The 20,435-nt window shown below is 36.0% G+C and overlaps 2 protein-coding genes across 5 annotated transcripts in view; one reads left to right on the top strand and one right to left on the bottom strand.

Annotated features, from left to right (window-relative positions):
* Positions 1-3,818, bottom strand: part of rbpjl (recombination signal binding protein for immunoglobulin kappa J region-like) — an 18,170-nt gene extending 14,352 nt beyond the window's left edge. Inside the window, exons 1-2 of the mRNA XM_082136431.1 lie at positions 3,510-3,818; positions 1,281-1,350 (exon numbers count right to left, since the gene is read on the bottom strand). Of these exons, the coding sequence (XP_081992557.1) occupies positions 1,281-1,350; positions 3,510-3,543 (104 nt within the window). The 5' untranslated portion in view covers positions 3,544-3,818. The remainder of the gene's footprint in view (positions 1-1,280; positions 1,351-3,509) is intronic.
* Positions 706-20,435, top strand: part of matn4 (matrilin 4) — a 24,345-nt gene continuing 4,615 nt past the window's right edge. Inside the window, exons 1-18 of one of the 4 annotated variants that reach the window (XM_082136370.1) lie at positions 707-1,285; positions 6,154-6,270; positions 7,166-7,729; positions 8,883-9,005; positions 9,095-9,217; positions 10,410-10,532; positions 10,803-10,925; positions 11,762-11,884; positions 12,434-12,556; positions 13,518-13,640; positions 13,930-14,052; positions 14,336-14,458; positions 15,350-15,472; positions 15,981-16,103; positions 18,004-18,126; positions 18,647-19,060; positions 19,846-19,998; positions 20,291-20,395. In XM_082136370.1, coding sequence (XP_081992496.1) covers positions 6,198-6,270; positions 7,166-7,729; positions 8,883-9,005; positions 9,095-9,217; positions 10,410-10,532; positions 10,803-10,925; positions 11,762-11,884; positions 12,434-12,556; positions 13,518-13,640; positions 13,930-14,052; positions 14,336-14,458; positions 15,350-15,472; positions 15,981-16,103; positions 18,004-18,126; positions 18,647-19,060; positions 19,846-19,998; positions 20,291-20,395 — 2,785 coding nt within the window. In that variant the 5' untranslated portion in view covers positions 707-1,285; positions 6,154-6,197. Of the gene's footprint in view, positions 1,286-6,153; positions 6,271-7,165; positions 7,730-8,882; positions 9,006-9,094; positions 9,218-10,409; positions 10,533-10,802; positions 10,926-11,761; positions 11,885-12,433; positions 12,557-13,517; positions 13,641-13,929; positions 14,053-14,335; positions 14,459-15,349; positions 15,473-15,980; positions 16,104-18,003; positions 18,127-18,646; positions 19,061-19,845; positions 19,999-20,290; positions 20,396-20,435 lie in introns of all 4 variants that reach the window. The other 3 variants (XM_082136372.1, XM_082136371.1, XM_082136373.1) reach the window with 3 other exon arrangements.

Below are 20,435 nucleotides of genomic sequence, written 5' to 3'. Positions count from 1 at the left end.
GGAATGAAAGTATCATGGGATTGGAATTACAAGAGGATGAGTAAATGACTCTTATGTTTTTCATTTTTCGGGTGGACTATTAAGCACTTTGCTCTCCATGTACATATGAAACATGAAAAACGATGAATTTATTTGACTTTAATTAATTGTTTCATAAGATCCATTTGCAGTTATTCGTTTCACTTTTAAATATCTTGTTTTATTATTACTCAATCTGAAATGGTTGATTTAATTAATATTATGGTAATCTCTTGCCCCAATTCTGTTCAGTATTTTTAACAGTGCATAATTTTCTGGGAGTCTTAATTTCTTTGATTAGGAGCCCAATGATATAAATGTGGTATTTCCCAAAAGAGTAAAATGCTTTAATTGAAAACTCACATAATTCCCAAGGCTTAGAATGTTTCAGTCTGTCTGCCTGGGTTTTTATTTAAGGCATTCCCAAGAGGATTTGGGGTCAAAGGCAGTAATGTTACTTCCTACTTTGAGCGCATTAGGATGGAGATCAAATTGGATCCCTGTGATTGGCTGATATTTTGAAGAATGTTGGTAACCACTGATATCCATAACTACGACAGTCAATGGGGACCCGTACTGTTTGGTTACCAACATTCTTCCAAATATCTTCTTTTGTGTTCAGCACAAAAAGGAATTAATACAGGCTTGAAACAACTTGAGGGTGAGTAAATGATGACAGAATTTTTGGGTGAACTATCCCTTTAAACGACTAGTTACAGTAGGCCTATCTAAAACACACTTTCCTTTAATTTAAACTGCACTCTAAGATCTTAAACGTTATTTGTCGACTACCCTAATACAGGCACTATTAATATTTCATAGAAAGCCTATAAAGAAATAGCATCACTTTAAATAAAATTCAAAATGATAAAGTCAGCTCTGTGTTCAAAAGTGGCACTTCAAGAGCTCGTGCATCAATCGTGGACTAAAGCAGAACCGCAAGGAATTTCTGAAGGCTCACTAAAAGAAAGCTAATGTTCTCTCTCCTGCTGCAAGCAACCCCCCAAAGAAATCCTGCCTGCTCTTCCCATTTCGGACGGGGGTGGGATCTACATTTCAAACGTGCTCTGCAGATTTAATACCTGGCCAATGTCCTGACTGTTCACTCTATCCCAGAATAATCGCCTGGAGAGGTTACTACTCACCTTAAGGAACGGCTTGACACTTTTAATAGGCTTCCTGAACCACTTCAGCGTCGTTTTTGTCGTTTTTTTGGATACCGTTGCACACTTGTACAGGAGAGTTTGTACCTGTGTCATTACCTGAGGTGAGTGAAGCACGCGTCTGATGTGTACAGGTGAGAGGCTTCAGTAGAGTCCACGATGGCCAACCCTGGAGAATTAAGAGGAAACTATCTTGTGTTTTACTAGCTTTATTGAGTTGTAAATTAAGCAAAACTACTGAAACTGTTTGTTTAATGACATGAAGACTGGCCTTCTAAAAAAAATATTTATTACTTATTAGCAGTTGTGAAATGGTTAAATTATTTAATGTGTGCAACATGGTAAATGTGCTTAGGTGAGCAATATTTTTGTGCTATTTTTTTAAAAACAGTGCTTTCAGGCGTCTTCTGCAATTTTCCCTGAGGAAAAATATATTTTTAATTAGGCTAAATAATAATAAAAAAAATCGTTTATTTTTATTTTTTGAGAAGTTTTGATTACTTGGGAAATACTAATAAAAACTTGTCGCGATATTTAATAATAAAAAAAATACACTTGATTTGTTGAATACAATAGAAGAACAATATATACAATCTATGTGCATTCTTACATGTTATGTGACCCATTTTCAAGATAAAAGCATTGTTATGGTCGCATGTCGTGCTCCTATACCTGCGAAAAGTGCATTTGTTTAAAATAGCATATTAACATACTATTCATACTATTTCTGCAGTATGTAGGCCTAACAGTTTAAAATAGCATATTAACATACTATTCATACTATTTCTACAGTATGTAGGCCTAGCAGTAGCACGCACAGCAGCCTATGTAATTGTTCTGTAATGTATTATAGTTTGCAATATAAAACTAAGCGCACTGTGGAATTCTGTCTCCCACAATGCAATGGTCTCAAATTGGCCTACAATTTCCAAGTATAGGTCTCTCTGCAGGAGAGTAATAGGAGTTATTTCTGTCAAAGCTATGTTAACTGTAATTTTCAACCCATTATTTGTAATCTAGACAAAGTTGAATATAAATTGCAACATTTATTTAATGATCGATTGATGACCTGAATCGTTAAATTAAACATGCAACATCATGAGGTTATATGACAAGAATGCAGTTTACTAATGTTTGAAACTTTTATTCTTGCATATTTTATTCTGTTTAACATAATATTAAAGCAACTGTGACCGTAAACAGTAGCCTATACTGTGCAGTAAGTACTCCATTCTGAACACAGCCAAGAGCTGAACGAATCTAAATATAGATCAGCGTGTAACAGACTGGCCGTGTCTCAAAACCTAGTGTGCCGCCAACCTAAAGAGAATTTCCACAGTGCTGTCTAGATAGGCAGCTCCCTTGGTTTTGGGACACCAGTACATGCTTTAGGTGCGCAGTGGTTGGCTGGAGGCGAAACCATTATTAGCAAAGCGTCACATCTGCTTTCAATCCTGCTTTAAGCTGCTGTTGGTTAATCTAACTGTGAAGCTGTCAGTCAATCTGCTGCTAAAGAAACCACGCTTGTCATTTTCCTCCATTTGCCCTCTTCCTCTAATTCTCCTGTCTTCTCTCTCTCTCTGCCTCACACTGGGTTTTTCTTTGGTCTGTCTGAGAGAAATGTTTACACTGTAAGGCTTTAACCCATTGAGATCCCTTTGGGCTAGAGCTGGGATCTGGGAAGCTTGAACAGTCTTCCAATGATATACTCAGCACTCTGAAAGAAATGTGCTGTCACTCTTCTTTTTTTACTGCCTGTCACCTTTTCTCACTCCTCCACGTTACTATGTTGGGAGGCACTATCAATCTCTCAAGACTTTTAATGCTCAGAGATTGCTGAAACGGAAACCTATTATGATAGGGTCATATTTCACACCAGAGTCAAAACTTATACTTTGCTTTAAGAATATAAAGCATATTTTTGGTACCATTAAGTTTAAGGCTGTTTTTAACAATTAAGAACATTTCCCCCACCATGCAGTTTTGTACTGCCTTTAATTTGATATATGATTGATGCTGAGAATTAATATTTATTTATTTTAATGCCTTACAATAATGAGAATTTTGGATTACATTTTTTTTTTTTTTACAATTATTTGTTATAATAATAAATATTATAGAATAAAAATACAAATATGATAATACAATAAATTTTTCTTAAATGAATGCCCACCATTGTTATCAAGCATTTTCTCTTTTAATGTTTTATATATTTTTAATCAATAAATACAAATATTATATAATAAATATTATATAATATACATTTTTATTTTTATTTCTTTTGCTTAAAATAATGTCCACCGTTGTTAGCATATTTCCCACACTGACCTGTTTCTCTGTCTCCTTTCCTTTGGTCCTGCATGACGCTCAGGTGTACAACAGCCGTTTTGAAATCTTCATAAAGCCCTCTACTGTGCCAGACACTCCACTGTTGTTCATGCTACCTGGTTTTACTTTATTCTCTCCTTTCATAATGTGACGACAGTGTAACTGTCAGAGCTCTGTTGTAAGAAGACTTCTCCATCTCCAATTCCAATAACTGTGTTATCAGGAGTATTTGTAAATCTATATACATGTTTGTTTTGAGAGATAGTCACCTGTACTCAGGTGCTGAATTCTCACGCTTCCCTCCACGTGGCGAGCAGTTACTGATACAAGGAAACATGGAATGAGCCGTAAAGTCCAACTAGAAATAGATGTGGGTGACATTTATTGCTGATTATGTTGTGGAGAGAAAGCATGGACACCAAACCATCTGGCTTTTCAGTTACTACCAACAAGCAAACAGGAATCATACTGAAAACGATAAGTGATTTTACACAACTTGGTAGTCATATGGAATTTGCAGATGCAGGGCCTAACATTTTTAAATATGGGGGGTATGTGTTCATTAAACCAGCAAACCCCTTTTACAAGATCCTGCATGTTCTTCAAAGCCAGTTTAATGGAAACAATTTCAAAGTCAAAATGTTAAATCAGTACATACAAATGGACTGGAATAACAGCACCTCTTTATATGTCTGCTATGTTGTGCTTAATGTAGTGTAGTTAAAGATGACATGGGCTGCCATCCAAAAGCCAGCCATGGTGCTATATTCTCTGTAAACATTAAATAACCACTTTAATCATCTGAATGTATTGGCTCTCTGCCAGCATGATGTGTGTGACCATACAGTGCTGAAATAATCAAAGCTGAGTTAAGGGTCTCCGCAGCTCGTACGCACACACTTAAAGCCTAATGTACACATATAGCACAGAAGGCTTCATTGTATTAGCACACAGGGGACTGAAGTCTGCCGTTTACCTGGATGCCACTGAAACCGACAGTTATGTGCAGAATCTTAATCAAGGCTTGGAGAAACCACAAACCAGCACTGGTCATAGAGGTCACTCTATTTCATGTTGAGAGTAGTATATAGAGATGCATGTGCAATATATTTTCCAGTCTTTGTCTTTTTGAAAGGGGTAAATTCACCCTAAAAGAAAAATTCTGTCATTATTTACTCGCACACGTTATTTCAAAACTGGATGATTTTGTCTTCCAGATTGACCAAAAATGACCATAAAGATGCATGTTTGATGTCAACGAGGCACGTTTGAATATGTAATCTGTAGAAGCAGTGTATATTTTTATAGCACCAATGTTAACAAATGAGAGCGTTCACATCAGAAGCGTGACGGACACTACTGTTCAAATGTTTGATGTCGGTCATTTTAGAAGGTTTTTGAAAGAAGTCTCTCATCCTCACCAAGGCTGCATTTTTTTAAATTAAAAATACAGTAAAAACGGTAATATTGTGAAATGTTATTATAAACTTAAAATATGTGTTTTCTATTTGAATATATTTTACAATGTAATTTATTTCTGTGATGGCAAAACTGAATTTTCAGCATCATCACTCCCGTCTTCAGTCACATGAGCCTTCAGACATAATGTTGAAATAAGTTGTGCCTCTTAATATTTTTGTGGAAAATGTGATAGATATTACAGGATTCTTTAATGAATAGAACGTCTTTCTTTTGTTACAATATAAATGTTTTTACTGTCACTTTTTACAGTCCTGTTCCGCATTTACATACTATGTACTTATAGTAATTACAATAACTAGGTACTAACCCTGAACCAATCCTTAAACCTAACCTTAACCCATGCAGTTACCTTATATTACCAGTACGGTAACTACACTGTAAGTACACACATACTGTAAAATAAAGTGTAACCAAAAAAAGCTTACTTACCCCAAACTTTTGAACAGTTGTTTATGGCCTTAAAGAATGGCATTTGAGAGCTATGGCAAAGATTTATTAGCAAATAATAGCTTAAATGTGTGTCTGTTCTTCGCATAAAGCTTTCAAATTTGCAATATAGTGCACATCGTATGGACAACTTTTATTGTACTTTTGTGGAGTGTAATGGCACGAGGGTAGGTAAATGATGACATAATTGTACATTTTGTATTACATCTTTCTGTAAGCATATCAGCTTCAACTCTGCAAATTGTACTCCTGAAAATCCTGTTTTTGATTGAATAGATAGGAATGCAGCACAGCAGTAATCCCTCTGGCTGTTTTATCTGCTGAGTTCAGAGACAGTAAAGTGAATGCCAAATCATGACACACTCTAGTGATACCATGACCACTGATAGTGATAACCCTTATCAGGCCCTTGGAGAGGTAGATCCCTTTTCTAAGTGACTGACGGCACTCTGTTTACAGCGCCAGTGTCCCAGACGCAGTTATTTTCCAGCAATTACTTCACACAGCGTTTGAACTCGGAGCCTGTGGTGATGTGATTGGCCCAAAAGTCTATTAACTCTTCCATGTTAACAGTCTGTTTAGAAGTGCTGCTGTGGACCATCTGTTTGGTGTCGCCGGTTTATTGCTAGCTCAGACTGGAATGTATGGCTGCCTTTAAAGCACAGATTTCCCTTGACCTGCCATTTTTCTGTTTCCTTCTCTTCTCCACCTACAGCCAGTGGGATTTTTACGGCGAGATTGGGCCTTTGTCGACGAAACATGACACATGTGTTGGTGTATGTTGGTGTGCTAATAGCCATAATGGCTGCAACAGAAGCAAGACCTAAATCAGGTTGGTTAAACCGCCGTTATAACACTAATAATTCAATCTTGACAGTAACAGCGGTAGACACTACCTCAGAGTCTGTTTATTACACTAAGCATTTAGTGGTGGCACAATTGTGTTGGTGTTGGCAAATCAGATGGCCATTGTAGTGCATGTTTTTTTTTTTATCAACTAGATCTGTGGTTCTCAAATGATTCAGGATCCAGATTTTACATGCAAAGATAAACCAACGTGTATTATATTTACATGAACTGCATCGGCTCAATATGCAAAATTATTCACATGAGGTTAGGCTGAAAAGTAAAATGGACTGCATAATATTGTCTTTATAATTTGAGTGTTTGGTTTCTAAATGCCTCTTAAATTTCAATGGTTTCATGCCATTAATTCACCACACAAAGCATTTTTTATCCTTGCTTTGATGGTGAACCTTTATTTAATGTATACTAGATCTTTTATTTCTGATCATTTTGTTCATGGTTACCAAGGAGCAGGTCAGCCGTCTTCCCAATTTGACTACTAAATGACAGATTAATTTGGACCTGAAAGAGTTTGATTAGACAACATTTAATGTCAGCAAAGAAAGATAATAGTGTTTTCTACTCCCTTTTAAAAATTATTACAAAAGTCATTAAAACCATTTTGGGGTTCCCTAAATAATCTTTCAGTGATCAGTTCTTATAAGAACCATTTTTTTCCTAAGTGTCCAGAATATTTTAGTAATCTATAGAATCTTTTTCCACTATAAAGAACCTTTTGCACACTGGGAAGGTTCAGTGGAGGTTAAAGGTTCTTCATGGAACCATCGATGCCAATAAAGAACCTTGTTTTCTCATACTCACTTTAAACTGTCAGTATTGTCATTATGTGGTTTTTAATTCTATTTCCCCACATTTTACAGCTGAACCAAAGTGCAAATCTGGTCCGGTTGACCTTGTGTTCATCATCGACGGCTCCCGCAGTGTTCGCCCCCATGAGTTTGAGACTATGCGCAAGTTCATGATTGACATCATCCATGAGATGGACATTGGCCTGGAAGCTACAAGAGTTGGTGTGGTCCAATACTCCAGCCAGGTCCAGAACGTCTTCTCCCTCAAAGCCTTCAGCAAGCCAGCGCAGATGGTCAAAGCTATCAACGAGATCATTCCATTGGCACAGGGCACAATGACCGGCCTGGCCATCCGTTACGCCATGAGTGTAGCCTTCTCTGCCGAGGAAGGCGCCCGTCCCAACGTTCCCCACGTAGCTGTTATCGTGACGGACGGCCGCCCTCAGGACCGCGTGGCTGAAGTGGCAGCTGCTGCGAGAGAGTCTGGGATTGAGATCTACGCCATTGGTGTCGCCAGGGCCGATATGACATCACTGCGAGCAATGGCATCACCACCGTTTGAGGATCACGTGTTCCTCGTGGAGAGCTTTGACCTTATTCACCAGTTTGGGCTTCAGTTCCAAGACAAGCTTTGTGGTAAAGTGTTTCTCCATGTGATACATGCTCAAGAATCCCAGTGAATTAATCTAGACATTTGTGTTGAACTTTTCAACTTTTCGGATTCTTTTCTACCTCAAACCTCAGCTCAAAGTTGCAAGTTTTCCTTAGCAATAACAAAAGATATACAATACTGTTTAAAAATTTCGGGTTGGTAAAGTTTTTTTAAAGCTCTTGAAATAAGTTTCTTATGCTCACTGAGGCTGCATTTGATCAAAAATGCAGTATTATTACCAAATTTTATTACAATTAAAATTTGTATTTATTTATGTGACTTATTTGAAAATCTTAACAATTTAGTTTAGTGTCCAATTCTCACAATTAACTAGTTGCTCATAAGCATGCATAGGATATTGGTTGTGTATTAGTACTTATAAAGCACATATTAATGCCTTATTCTTCTTGACTTTATTCTACATCCCTTAATCCTACCCAATACCTAAACTTAACAACTACCTAACTAACTATTAATAAACAGTAGTTAGGAGTTTATTAAGGCAAAGTAATAGTTAGTTAAAAGTAAGAACTGAACCCTAATCTAAAGTGTGACCATCTTTTTCATTATAAATAATTTTGCTATCACCTTTGATATGATGCATCCCTCCATGTTGAATAAAAGTATACATTTATTTTTTTAAAGTATTACTGACCCCAAACTTTTAAATTGTACTGTATACATTCGTGAAATAATGTATATTTAAATATAAAATAAATTAATTCTTAAAATTCTTTTAAAAATATTTAAAGATTATTTAATCCAATTGATCACAATCTTTAACATTTTATTATTCTTTATTGTTATTTTTTTCAACAAAAATGATTTGCCATTTTTGTGAAAGTAAAATTGACTAAAGATAATTGATTTTGAGGAATTTACATTTTTTGTCAAAAGTAAAAACAAAATAAAAACATTGGTTGTGAACATTGGTTCACATTGTCCTTTGATCTTTAAATCAGTCCCACCTTTAATTTTTTTCTCGTTGAATATCCTATTTCAACAAGGATTCAAATGCTTGAATCTTATGCTGACTTTAAGCATATTAATGCTGTTGCTTTTATGCCCTGTGATTGTGAACACTATGATTTAGTTGTTCCTGCTTTCGCAGTTCTCATATGTGCATTTGATTTGCAGGGATGGACTTGTGTGTGGAGTCAGATCATGGCTGTGAGCACATCTGTGAGAGTTCGCCTGGTTCCTACCACTGTCTGTGTCTGCCTGGATACACGCTCAATGAGGACGGCAAGACCTGCACGCGTGTGTACCCTTACAAACTACACATCACAGAAGTATGACATAATTATCATTCCAGTGGTGCTCAACAGGTGTGTGTTTGCTTCCTGCAGCCATTGATTTATGTGCTGAAGGGAAGCATGATTGTCAGCAGATTTGTATCGCTTCCCCTGGGTCATTCACATGCGACTGTAACACGGGATACACACTCAACGACGACAAGAGAACTTGCACAAGTTAGTGATGCATGTGCTTGATTATATTTTTTGTGTTTATGAGCAGCTTTTGTTGTTGTACAGTTTGAGATGACTAGTGAAAATACTTATATTTTTATAGTTTAAAAAATATTTTTTACAAATTATATCTGCGTAACAATTTGAGTGAATTGTAAAATTTACATAAACTAATATTTTAGTAGACTATACAGACAAGGGTTACATTCGGAATAGCATACTACCATACTATTTAAGCAGTATTATGTATACTGATTACAGAATGCAAATTTTGTGTATGCATGAAATATCTGGACTGCATTCACTAAAGTGTGCAGTATATAATAAATACTGTACAGTATGCATCATGCAGTAGTGTGTACAGTAGCATTCCATTCCGAACATAGCCGAAGGAACATCATTGTATACTAAATATACACCTCTTCTGCAGGTATGCAAGTAACTGTATGCTTGCTTACTTGTATACTTAAATCCAAACTTAAAGATCCCAAGAAATCACAGAGTGAATTTCTCTCCTGTATATACACATTTTCCTATTGAAACTGGTGTTATTTAGAATTTTTTAAGCACTGTTTATTATTCATTTTTTTTAATTGGCTTTTCATTTTAATTTTAGTTTAAGTTTTAGTAATTTTGTTATGTGATTTTTGTCATTTTTAGTAGTTTAAAATATATATATATTTCTATTTAGCTTTAATTTCTATTTATTTCAGTTTTAGTAATTTTAGTACTTTAACTGCCAAAGCAACATATCTAATTTTAGGTTTTAAGTATTACATCTAATATTATATTTTATTTAAGCTTTATTTTAATTATCAAAAACATGTTTGAATAGTTTGTGGTTACACTTTATTTTACAGAACATGTACTAACAGTGTACTTACAGTGTAGTTACCCAAGAAAGTACTGGTAATTTAAGGTAACTACATGGGTTAAGGTTAGGTTTAGGGATAGGTTCAGGGTTAGCACCTAGTTATAACCCAGTTATTGTAATTACTATTAGTACATAGTATGTCCATGCGGAACAGGACTGTAAAATAAAGAGCTACCATTTTAGTTTTAGTTAACAACACTGAGTGAAGCAGGAAGTACACTAGCCTATCGAAACGAATAGACATGGACTAAAATCCAGAAAGCATGGGGTCTTTAACACCTAATTACTCAGACTTCTCTCACTGTTCTCTGCCCGTTCCAGTGATCGACTACTGCTCGTTTGGGAATGATAGCTGTGAGCACCAGTGTGTGAGTGTCCTCAACGGTTTTAATTGTCGCTGTCAAGAAGGATTCTCACTCAACGATGACCTGAAAACCTGCACAAGTTAGTGAGAGCAACCGGGACACAAATATTTCCTCCCTACACTTACAACACTTTTTAAAATTAGTATGCAGTATACGGTATATGCTGTGTAGTATGCAGTATGTTATGCATTAGTAGTATGCACTGCGTATACCATATTAATACAGAGCAGGTGATTAAAGAGAAACTGACATTTGTTGGATGTTTGCATAGCCAAATGCAAACTTAGAGATGAATCTTGCATGTGTTTTCTCATCACCAAAGTTTCATGCTTTTGTCTGCCTGTTCCAGTGATCGACTACTGTTCATTTGGGAATGATAGCTGTGAGCACGAGTGTGTGAGCGTGCTTCAGAGCTTTTATTGCCAATGCCGTGAAGGATACTCGCTCAATGAGGATGAAACGACGTGCACAAGTCAGTGAGGGCACACACAATTCACATATGAACATTTTATATAACCACAACACTACAAGCCTATAATTACATGCTAGACATAGACATTATCCTAACTAACATTTTTTCAAGCACATGGAACAGTCTCTAATGCAAAGGGAAAGTTTGAAATGTCATCACAGCTTCCGCATGGCTGCGTTACGCTGCTATAAAGCACACGCTACTTATCTATCCATTCCTGCTGTTACCAGCTGGTTAAGCCACTGAACAAAAACAAAGTGTTTTAGTGTTTTAGCTTCTAGTTCCACACAGACTTTATAGTAAACAGTAAAAACTGCCAAACAATCTAGTGCTGCTTATAAGCAGTATGGAGAAGCTAATTGATTAGCCTATTATCTTAGCAAGCTACAATCAAGTTACTTTTTGTTAGCTGTGCTACAAGCTACTATCAAAAAGTAGCAAACTAAATTAAGGCTATTCGTGACAAAGCAGTAGTTATGTGGACTGGAACACAATTTGTAAACAATATTTAAAAAATAAAGATTTTCCATGCTACACTGCAACTTGTAGGCAAAAGTAGCTTGTTACTGGAAAAGCTAAACTGTTTTGAAGACAGCTAAGCTAAGTTATCTCTGACTGAAGCTAGTTACTCTCTAGCACCTCTAAAGAGACACATGCTGCATGTGTCTCTTTAGAGGTGCTAGAGAGTAACTAGCTTCAGTCAGAGATAACTTAGCTTATGCACATCGTTTTTGTAGCTTAACTATTCTGAAACACAGCTTGTATGTTACTTTGATGTGATTTATTTGCTCTTCCTGCTTTGCCAAAGCTTTCTAACTCTTCTCTGCCCGTTCCAGTGATCGATTACTGCACATTTGGGAATGATAGCTGCGAGCATGAGTGTGTGAGTGTCCTCAACGGCTTTCACTGCCATTGTAACAATGGATACTCACTCAACGATGACATGAAGACCTGTACAAGTTAGTGAAGGCCATCGTCAGTTTTTACATTCATCGAATCAACGGTGTTCCTTCAAAATCTGTTTTCCTTCTATTTTTCTTAATTGTCTACCATTAGTATTGCGGCAACCCATTGCTAAATTGCAACGCTGCTAGATTTAACACCAACAGATGTGGATCCCAAAGGGTCAAAGGGTCTAATATCCTTCCTCTCACTGCTGTCTGTTCTTTCTCAAAGCACTTACAGCTTCTGTAAGATATTTTAGATGTTTGTCTACAAGGTTTTAGCTGCTAAATTAGGCCACACAGCCTCTCTCCAAAACCCTGTCCTCCTGTTTCACCACCCAAAAAAACAGTATAAAAGTCCCAATGTGAGCATGTGATGACCAAATCAAGATCATTGGTAGACACTTGAGAAACAATTAGAAGGAAACTTAACTTAGAGCATTTAAATGCTGTAAATCACAAGTTATATGTGAGATTAATTTACCATAATTACCATACCATATTTACCATATTCGGCACTGAATGTCATATAATTGAATTCTAATCCATCTAATCCATATTTAGTGATCGATTACTGCTCATTTGGGAATGATAGCTGCGAGCACGAGTGTGTGAGTGTCCTCAAAGGCTTTCACTGCCGCTGTAATGATGGATACACTCTCAATGATGACAAGAAGACCTGCACAAGTTAGTGAAGGCAGAATATCATTCTGCTCACAATCAACCTTCCTTAAGAATCAATTCCCTTCCATTTTCTGTCAATTGCTTACCATCAATATTTCAGCCAATGATTGCTTAGCTCGTAAGAGCTTTCCAAACCAGTGGCGTTTTTCCAGTTTGAACACTTGGTACATTCAAGTCATGTTGGAAAGATCGTATTTACGAGTTAAACGCACACGAACTTCACCACAAAGTCGTAATTACGAGTGGGGAAACTGGATTTTCTCTAAGCCCTGAGATTCCAAGTTAAGGGCATGTCAGTGAGAGTCTGTATCTGTGTTAATGGTAAATTTGTGAAAATTATTGAACAACTTTGTTTTCATTCATAATAAAATCTACGTTGCATGGACAAAATATGATAGTATTGTACAGTTACGGTAGATTATATAATGATTCATAAAATTTACAGGCCATTAAAAAATGTAATAAAAACATACAGTAAAAACACACAATGCACATTTTATGCATCATGTGGTAGATTTAGAGTTAAAAACAATCTTTTTTAAGTCATGCAGAAAAGGTGCATTGCCATTTTGCTCCGACCAAAGTTATTTGAAATCACCTGACGTTGTAATTACGACTCATAAATACAAACTTCCCAGGAGGACTTGAACGCACTAACTGTTTAAACAGAGATGCTCTTTAGATTTTGTTTGTCTGGAAAAAATCCTTTACTTTTTCTATGTTGATTGAGACCAAAAAGTCTCTTACACTCATCTTGTTTAATGCACCATTTGTAGTGGACTTATTTAGGCTTTCTAATAATTCATGGTAAACAATTGAGAAATTTTGTGAAACATTTGGAAGAAACTTTCCTTTAAAATACCCAAATGCTGAAAAAATGTTAATTAGGGATTAATGAAATATTTACTATATTCTGCACAGCATGTAATATCCTTGAATTCTAATCCATCTAATCCATATTTAGTGATCGATTACTGCTCATTTGGGAATGATAGCTGCGAGCACGAGTGTGTGAGTGTCCTCAAAGGCTTTCACTGCCGGTGTAATGATGGATACTCACTCAACGACGACAAGAAGACCTGCACAAGTTAGTGAAGGCTCACAATCCATTTCTACATTCACTCGTTTAATTTCCTCGCTTTTTTCTCAGTTGTTTAGTATAAATTTTTTGCCCATCCATCGCTAAACTTAAAATAGCTTTTCAGTATGATAGGTTTCCAAATTGATCTCCAACAGACAAAGAGCTGTGGTTTTATCTGTTATAATCTAATCATGATTTAAAGAACTGCGGAAATTTCTGAACTATAAAGTTTATATAAAAGAGAAATGTTTATCCTGTTTGGTCATGTCCTTAAATCCATCTAATCCATATTTAGTGATCGATTACTGCTCATTTGGGAATGATAGCTGCGAGCACGAGTGTGTGAGTGTCCTCAAAGGCTTTCACTGCGTTTGTAACGATGGATACTCACTCAATGATGACAAGAAGACCTGCACAAGTTAGTGAAGGCCACATGATTCAAATCCACACACACAGCCCAATTTGATACTTAAGTACAAAACCAAAATATTTCATATCTTTTATAATTCCAGTAAGTCCATGCTTAACTCCAAATCCATAAAACAAGCACATCTCAGTAGAAAAATAAATGTAATAATTTTTTTTCAAGTTTCCTTTCTATGCTTCTTCCTCTTACAAAACATTTTGCTCTTTGCCAACTACTTTGGCTGCTCGTCTTACTCTATATTTTGAGCTTCTCTGCTTCTTTCTGCCTGTTCCAGTGATCGATTACTGCTCATTTGGGAATGATAGCTGTGAGCACGAGTGTGTGAGTGTCCTTAAAGGCTTTCACTGCATTTGTAACGATGGATACTCACTCAACGATGACAAGAAGACCTGCACAAGTTAGTGAGGGCAACATATCATACATATATATTATTCATTAGAAATAAAATGAGAAATACACTACCATTCAAAAGTTTGGGGTCAAGTAAGATTTTTTTTTGTTGAAAGATATTAGCACTTTTATTCAGTAAATATGTACTCAATTGATCAAATATGACAGTATTTGTTACAAAAAATAAATCACTATTTCCACAAAAATATTAAGCAGCATATTAAGTGATTTCTGAAGGATCATGTGACACTGAAGACTGGAGTAATGATGCTGAAAATTCAGCTTTGTCATCACAGGAATAAATTACGTTTTAAAATATATTCAAATAGAAATTTTGTTTTAAATTGTAATATTATTTCACAATATTCCTGTTTTTACTGTGTTTTTTTTTAATCAAATAAATGAAGCATTGGTGAGCATAAAATACTTCTTTCAAAAACATAAAAAAGAAAAGAAAATTAAAAAAACTTAACCCATTCCCAAGTTTTTGAACAGAAATGTAAATCTGAAATAATTGGGAGATAAAGTTGCAATTGTAAAAAGTCAGGTCACAAAGTTATTATTATGCTGCTGAGGCAGCAATTGGCTTCCACTGGGTTTGCTGGTAAAAAGCAACCAGTACCAAAACAAGAATTAACAGCAAGGACAATACGATCAATCAATCAATCAATCAATCAATAAAACATTGCAAGGACAACAAAAAAACATAAACACACCGGTTACATTAAGGCAGGTTTCACAGACAGGGCTTGGATTAAGCCAGGAGCAGGCCATATTTAAATTAGGACATTTAAGTAGCTTTTATAAACGTGCTTATCTGTGCTTACAACTTGTGTATTGCTTCCAGTGTTCTTTGCTTTTGTAAAGTGTGTTTCTTGCCATCCTCTTCCTGTTCCAGTGATCGATTACTGCTCATTTGGGAATGATAGCTGCGAGCATGAGTGTGTGAGTGTCCTCAAAGGCTTTCACTGCCGTTGTAAGGACGGATACACTCTCAATGATGACAAGAAGACCTGCACAAGTTAGTGAGAGTAACTGGTCCACACGATCACTGTTCCAGATCTATGCACACAAAACTAACACAATGCTAATCATGCATGCTTGCTCTGTTTAACTTGGCAACAGGCTTCTTAAATTGTTTAGCTCTCATAATGTTGTTTTTTCTTGCCGTAATAATTTCTTAAAATGGGCAGATACCTCATGATCTTGCATGTTTTGTTTTTTGGTCACAACAGGGGGTGCTGTTCATAAAATATTTAGTTCTAATTATGATTTTTAATAATCATTTCAGAATCATTAAAATATGATATTTAATACGTTTTTGAAGAAATTTACTTCTGATGGTAGTTAGTTTTGCATGACATATTTTAAGGAGATGTTCTCTACCCTATCCCATTAAGTATAAATCTTTGCTTATTCTTATGGGGGAAAAATGCTTGCATTATGATCAGACCCCTCAAGTAAAGTCATTTCCAATTTAGTGGATATTTTCTCACTAAAACACTATTTCCTTTGTTTTTATCTCTTAGTGATCGATTACTGTTCATTTGGGAATCACAGTTGTGATCATCACTGTGTTGGTGTGCTCAATGGTTTCTACTGTCGCTGCAATGAGGGATACACTCTTCAGGAGAACGGAAAGACCTGCCAGTGTATGTATCAAGCACCGCACTGATCCTATTATATTGACTGCATTAAAGTGGATTATAGGCATCATTATGCCTTTTTTCATGTTCAACTTTCTTTAGTGTGTAATGTTGCTGTTTGAGCATGAAAAAGGTCTGCAAAGTTACAAAGCACAAAGTTACTCCAAAGGAAGTTATTCTCTGAAACGCCTCTATTTTAGTCACAGTATTCCTAATTTAAATAATTCCCACCCAAAGCATATGTAAAAAAAAGGGGCGAGGCCTCGTTGATTTGCTTTAGTTAGACGACCAATCAGAACACACTGTGCGATAGTTGCGAAGTGTGTTGAAACTTATGATTCATTATGATGACATTTCCGAAACACGCTCGAAGTGGCTGACCACTGAGCACACTGCATGCTTTGGAAGGAGGGGCTTCGTAGAGACTGGAACTAAATATTAAGTGTAGCGTCAGTTCTGGCAGGTCACGTTAGTCAACTCGCATCAGCTGACTCTCATCTACCTATAGGAATATGACGTCTATCACTGTATACATAAACTCATCAGTATTATCAACAGCTATCGCGTTTCTCAGGAGCTAATTACCCTCCTCCATCCCCAGCTCCTCCTCTCGCCAGTCAGGATTTGCCATTCGAATTCCCCCTGAATCTGACTAAAATTCTCTAATTACGTTGTACATTAAAATTAATTAATGATATCTGCAATACATTCATGTTGGTTCTGTTCTGTTTACCCTAAGGGGGGTTATTACTGCTCTCTCTGCTCTTATCCATGCTAGACTGAACAGAACAGAATCATACCGCCAATCCTAACTGTATGCTAATTTTCAATCGTATTTGACGATAGTGGTCCTTACAGAAAAAGCGTTACTGACAGACTGGGAAGAGAGGTGCTGTAACAGTGTAAAATATGTGAAAACTAATGTGTGTTTTGAACATTCTAGCATGAAAACGTATTCTAGTAGAGCCCAAAAACAAAATCCAGACTTTGAAAAAGATCATAATCCCTTAAAGACGTTTTGGTATTAATATACTTTCTCTTTTCCCAGTGTAATGCACAGAAACAGCTGTTAGTAGGTTTTCCCCAAAAAATTGCAAAACATGATAGTTCTAATAGTTCTAAGCAGCGGTAGAATTAGCTTAGTACATATTAATGTCTATATTTTATTGGTTACAACAACAGCATGCTTTTCAAACGCAAAACATTTACTTTTCCAACTATCATTCAAGGTTTTTTTTTTGCTTTCACAACATTTGAGATAAGATAAGATTTATTGACCTTCCGAGTTGATTATCAGATTAATCCACCTCATAAATATATTCTGTTCCCAAACTGCGCTCAAATTGCTCAACACTGTATGGTTACCTTTAAAACTGTTCAAAATCAGCTGGCAAGGAAGTGAAGCGCCCCCTCTTTAAGCCTGATGACCTTCCCAGACCTTGGCCATGAACAGCTGGAAAGGCCAAAAATATCAAGTGTGTCGTTTATCACTTTTTAAGTTTACCTAAAGGCTCTGGACGTTTGCTTAAAAGAGTCCAGGCATCTTTTCACCAGATTTCCTCTCTGTCTGCTAACAATGTCATATTTTTATTGTTTTTCTATTTGAATAAGTGTCAAAAACATTTCTTAAAATTATGCATGTACTGTATATGCATTTATGCGTTAAATATGCATTCACTCTTTAGTGTCACATGATTCTTCAGAAATCATTCTAATATGCTGATTTGCTGCTCAAGAAACATTTCTTATTATTCTCAATGTTGAAAATGTTTTATGAAAACCAAAATATTAATGTCTTTACTGTCACTGTTGATCAATTTAATGCATCCTTGCTGAAGAAAAGTATTCCTCCTAAATGATTTCGATGTGGTTTAAGACACACTCTTCATGTTTATGTCTTCTGCAGCGGATAACTTATGCAACACAGTCGAACATGGTTGTGAACACCAGTGTGTGAGCACTCCGGGATCATACCACTGTATATGTCCTGAGGGCCATGTGCTTCAGGACGACGGCAAGACCTGCGGAAGTAAGGAACACTTTCATTCAGACGACCCATATTACAGATGAGATTGTCCTAAACATTAGTTTAAAAGGGGAAATGCCTAAAGCTGAATTCCTGAAGCTGGAAAAGTTTCTATTTGCTATGTATAGATTGGTGTCTGCAAGAACTGCATGCTTTGTTGTTAAAGGTGAAGTATGTAATTTTAAAAAAATTAAATATTAAATATTCACTTTAATTAAATAAGGTGTATTACCAGTAGTATTACTATTGCTCATACTTTTCTGAAAACCAACGTATTTGTTTCTAAACCGAGGCTAAATATTAAACTTTGCACATTTCACCAATGAGTTTTGCACAGGGAAGCACCTGGTAGAATATGAAAAATTATTTTTGCAGTTCTATTTTGTGGCACAACAATTTTACACATTAAAAACACTTTTAGACACCTTTATAAATCTAAAAAAGTCCCACTTTCTCTGCTAAGCATTAAAAATATGTGTCACAGTTCAGAAATACATGTTTTGTTTCTTTTGCCCTCTTCAAGCCTGTCGATCCTCCAACATCGACCTAGTCCTCCTCATCGATGGTTCCAAGAGTGTGCGGCCACAGAATTTCGAGCTGGTCAAGCAGTTTGTCAACCAGGTGGTGGATCAGCTGGACATCTCCCCTAAAGGAACACGCGTGGGTCTCGTCCAGTACTCAAGCCGAGTGCGGACAGAGTTCACGCTCAGCATGTATCAGACAAAAGAAGAGATCAAAAAGGCTGTGATGAATGTGGAATACATGGAGAAGGGAACCATGACAGGCTTGGCTCTCAAACACATGGTGGAGAACAGCTTCACCGAGGCTGATGGAGCCCGTCCTGCTGGGAAAAACATCCCACGGGTCGGCCTGGTCTTTACGGATGGCCGTTCACAGGATGATATTCAAGAGTGGGCCAAGAAGGCCAAGGAAGCAGGTATTGTTATTTAGGGATGTTACAAAAGTGTAACAGTCACCAAAGTGTTACAGTCACAGAAATGATACAAACACTTAAGAATATTTTTTTGTACACAAATTGTAGTTAAAGAATTTATCTTTTATATTAAAAATATGACTTAATTTTTCTTAATTTTCTTTCTTTATCAAAATAGAAGAAATCACATTTTAGTCTAGTCTAGCTAAAAAAATGTTGTTGTAAATATTATAATCTTTTATATATTTTTAAATGTTTTATTTTATTTCTTTTTCTAAAACAGATTATAACAAATTAGATAGATTTGAATAATACAATTTTAGATTATTAGAAAGTAGAATGGAAATTCTCCAAAAATTTTAACAAATATTTAAAAATATATATTAAAAAAAAATTCCTTTATCAAACTTGAAAAAAAGTCAAATTTAGTCTAGTTTAGCTTTGTAACATTTAGTTTTTTTTTTTGTAAATATTATATTCATTTATATATTTTGAAATATTTTAGATTATTTATTTCTAGGACAGATTGAAAGATATTAGATAAAAAAATTTTTTTATGTTATCAGCTATGTCTCTAATTGTCAAAAAAAATTGTAAACCTCCTATAAAATTAATAAAGATATACATTTTGACAAAAATTGACCGTTAAAAAGCTTAAGCTTCAAGCATAAGCATCTTCTCTCTTACCATTTTATTGAAAACATTTTTTTCCGTAATTTATACCTTTTTTACTCATTAACATGAAAGGTCTGTCCTTTGGAACATTCGATGTGTCTTGTGTGTTTCAGGTATCACCATGTATGCTGTTGGTGTGGGTAAAGCTGTGGAGGATGAGCTGAGAGAGATTGCCTCTGAGCCTGTGGAAAAACACTTCTTCTACAGCGCCGACTTCACTGCCATCAGCCAGATCGCAGAGAACCTCAAACTCAATGTCTGCGCAGGTGCGTTTGAAACACTGAGAATACACACACACACACATAGATCTGGATTAGATGGAAAACATATTTACACAGTATGTTGTTCTTTAGCACCATCTAGAGCCTGATATACACACACACATGCATTATTTACCTAAGAATGTGCCAATGAGTTTCCTATGCATACAGTAAATTCATTATAAAAAGCATTTCCCTCACATTTGCATTTCTGCCAAATGCAAATGCAAATTTGAGGGAAATTCTTTTTATAATGAAGATTGGTTATTTCATTCTCACTTATTGCAACATTTTTCAGCTGAGAGTCAAGGAGAGATCGAGGTGAAGGACCCCTGCGCTTGTGAAAGTCTTGTGGAGTTCCAACAGGTTACGATGTCCACCCTAGACCAGCTCACCCAGAAACATATCCTTTATATATTTATTACAAATCCTTTAAACAATGC

The sequence above is a fragment of the Leuciscus leuciscus genome (assembly GCF_965113295.1).
Source record: "Leuciscus leuciscus genome assembly, chromosome: 14".
Taxonomy (NCBI): Eukaryota; Metazoa; Chordata; class Actinopteri; order Cypriniformes; family Leuciscidae; genus Leuciscus; species Leuciscus leuciscus.
This window is presented reverse-complemented; position numbering and strand designations above follow the sequence as displayed.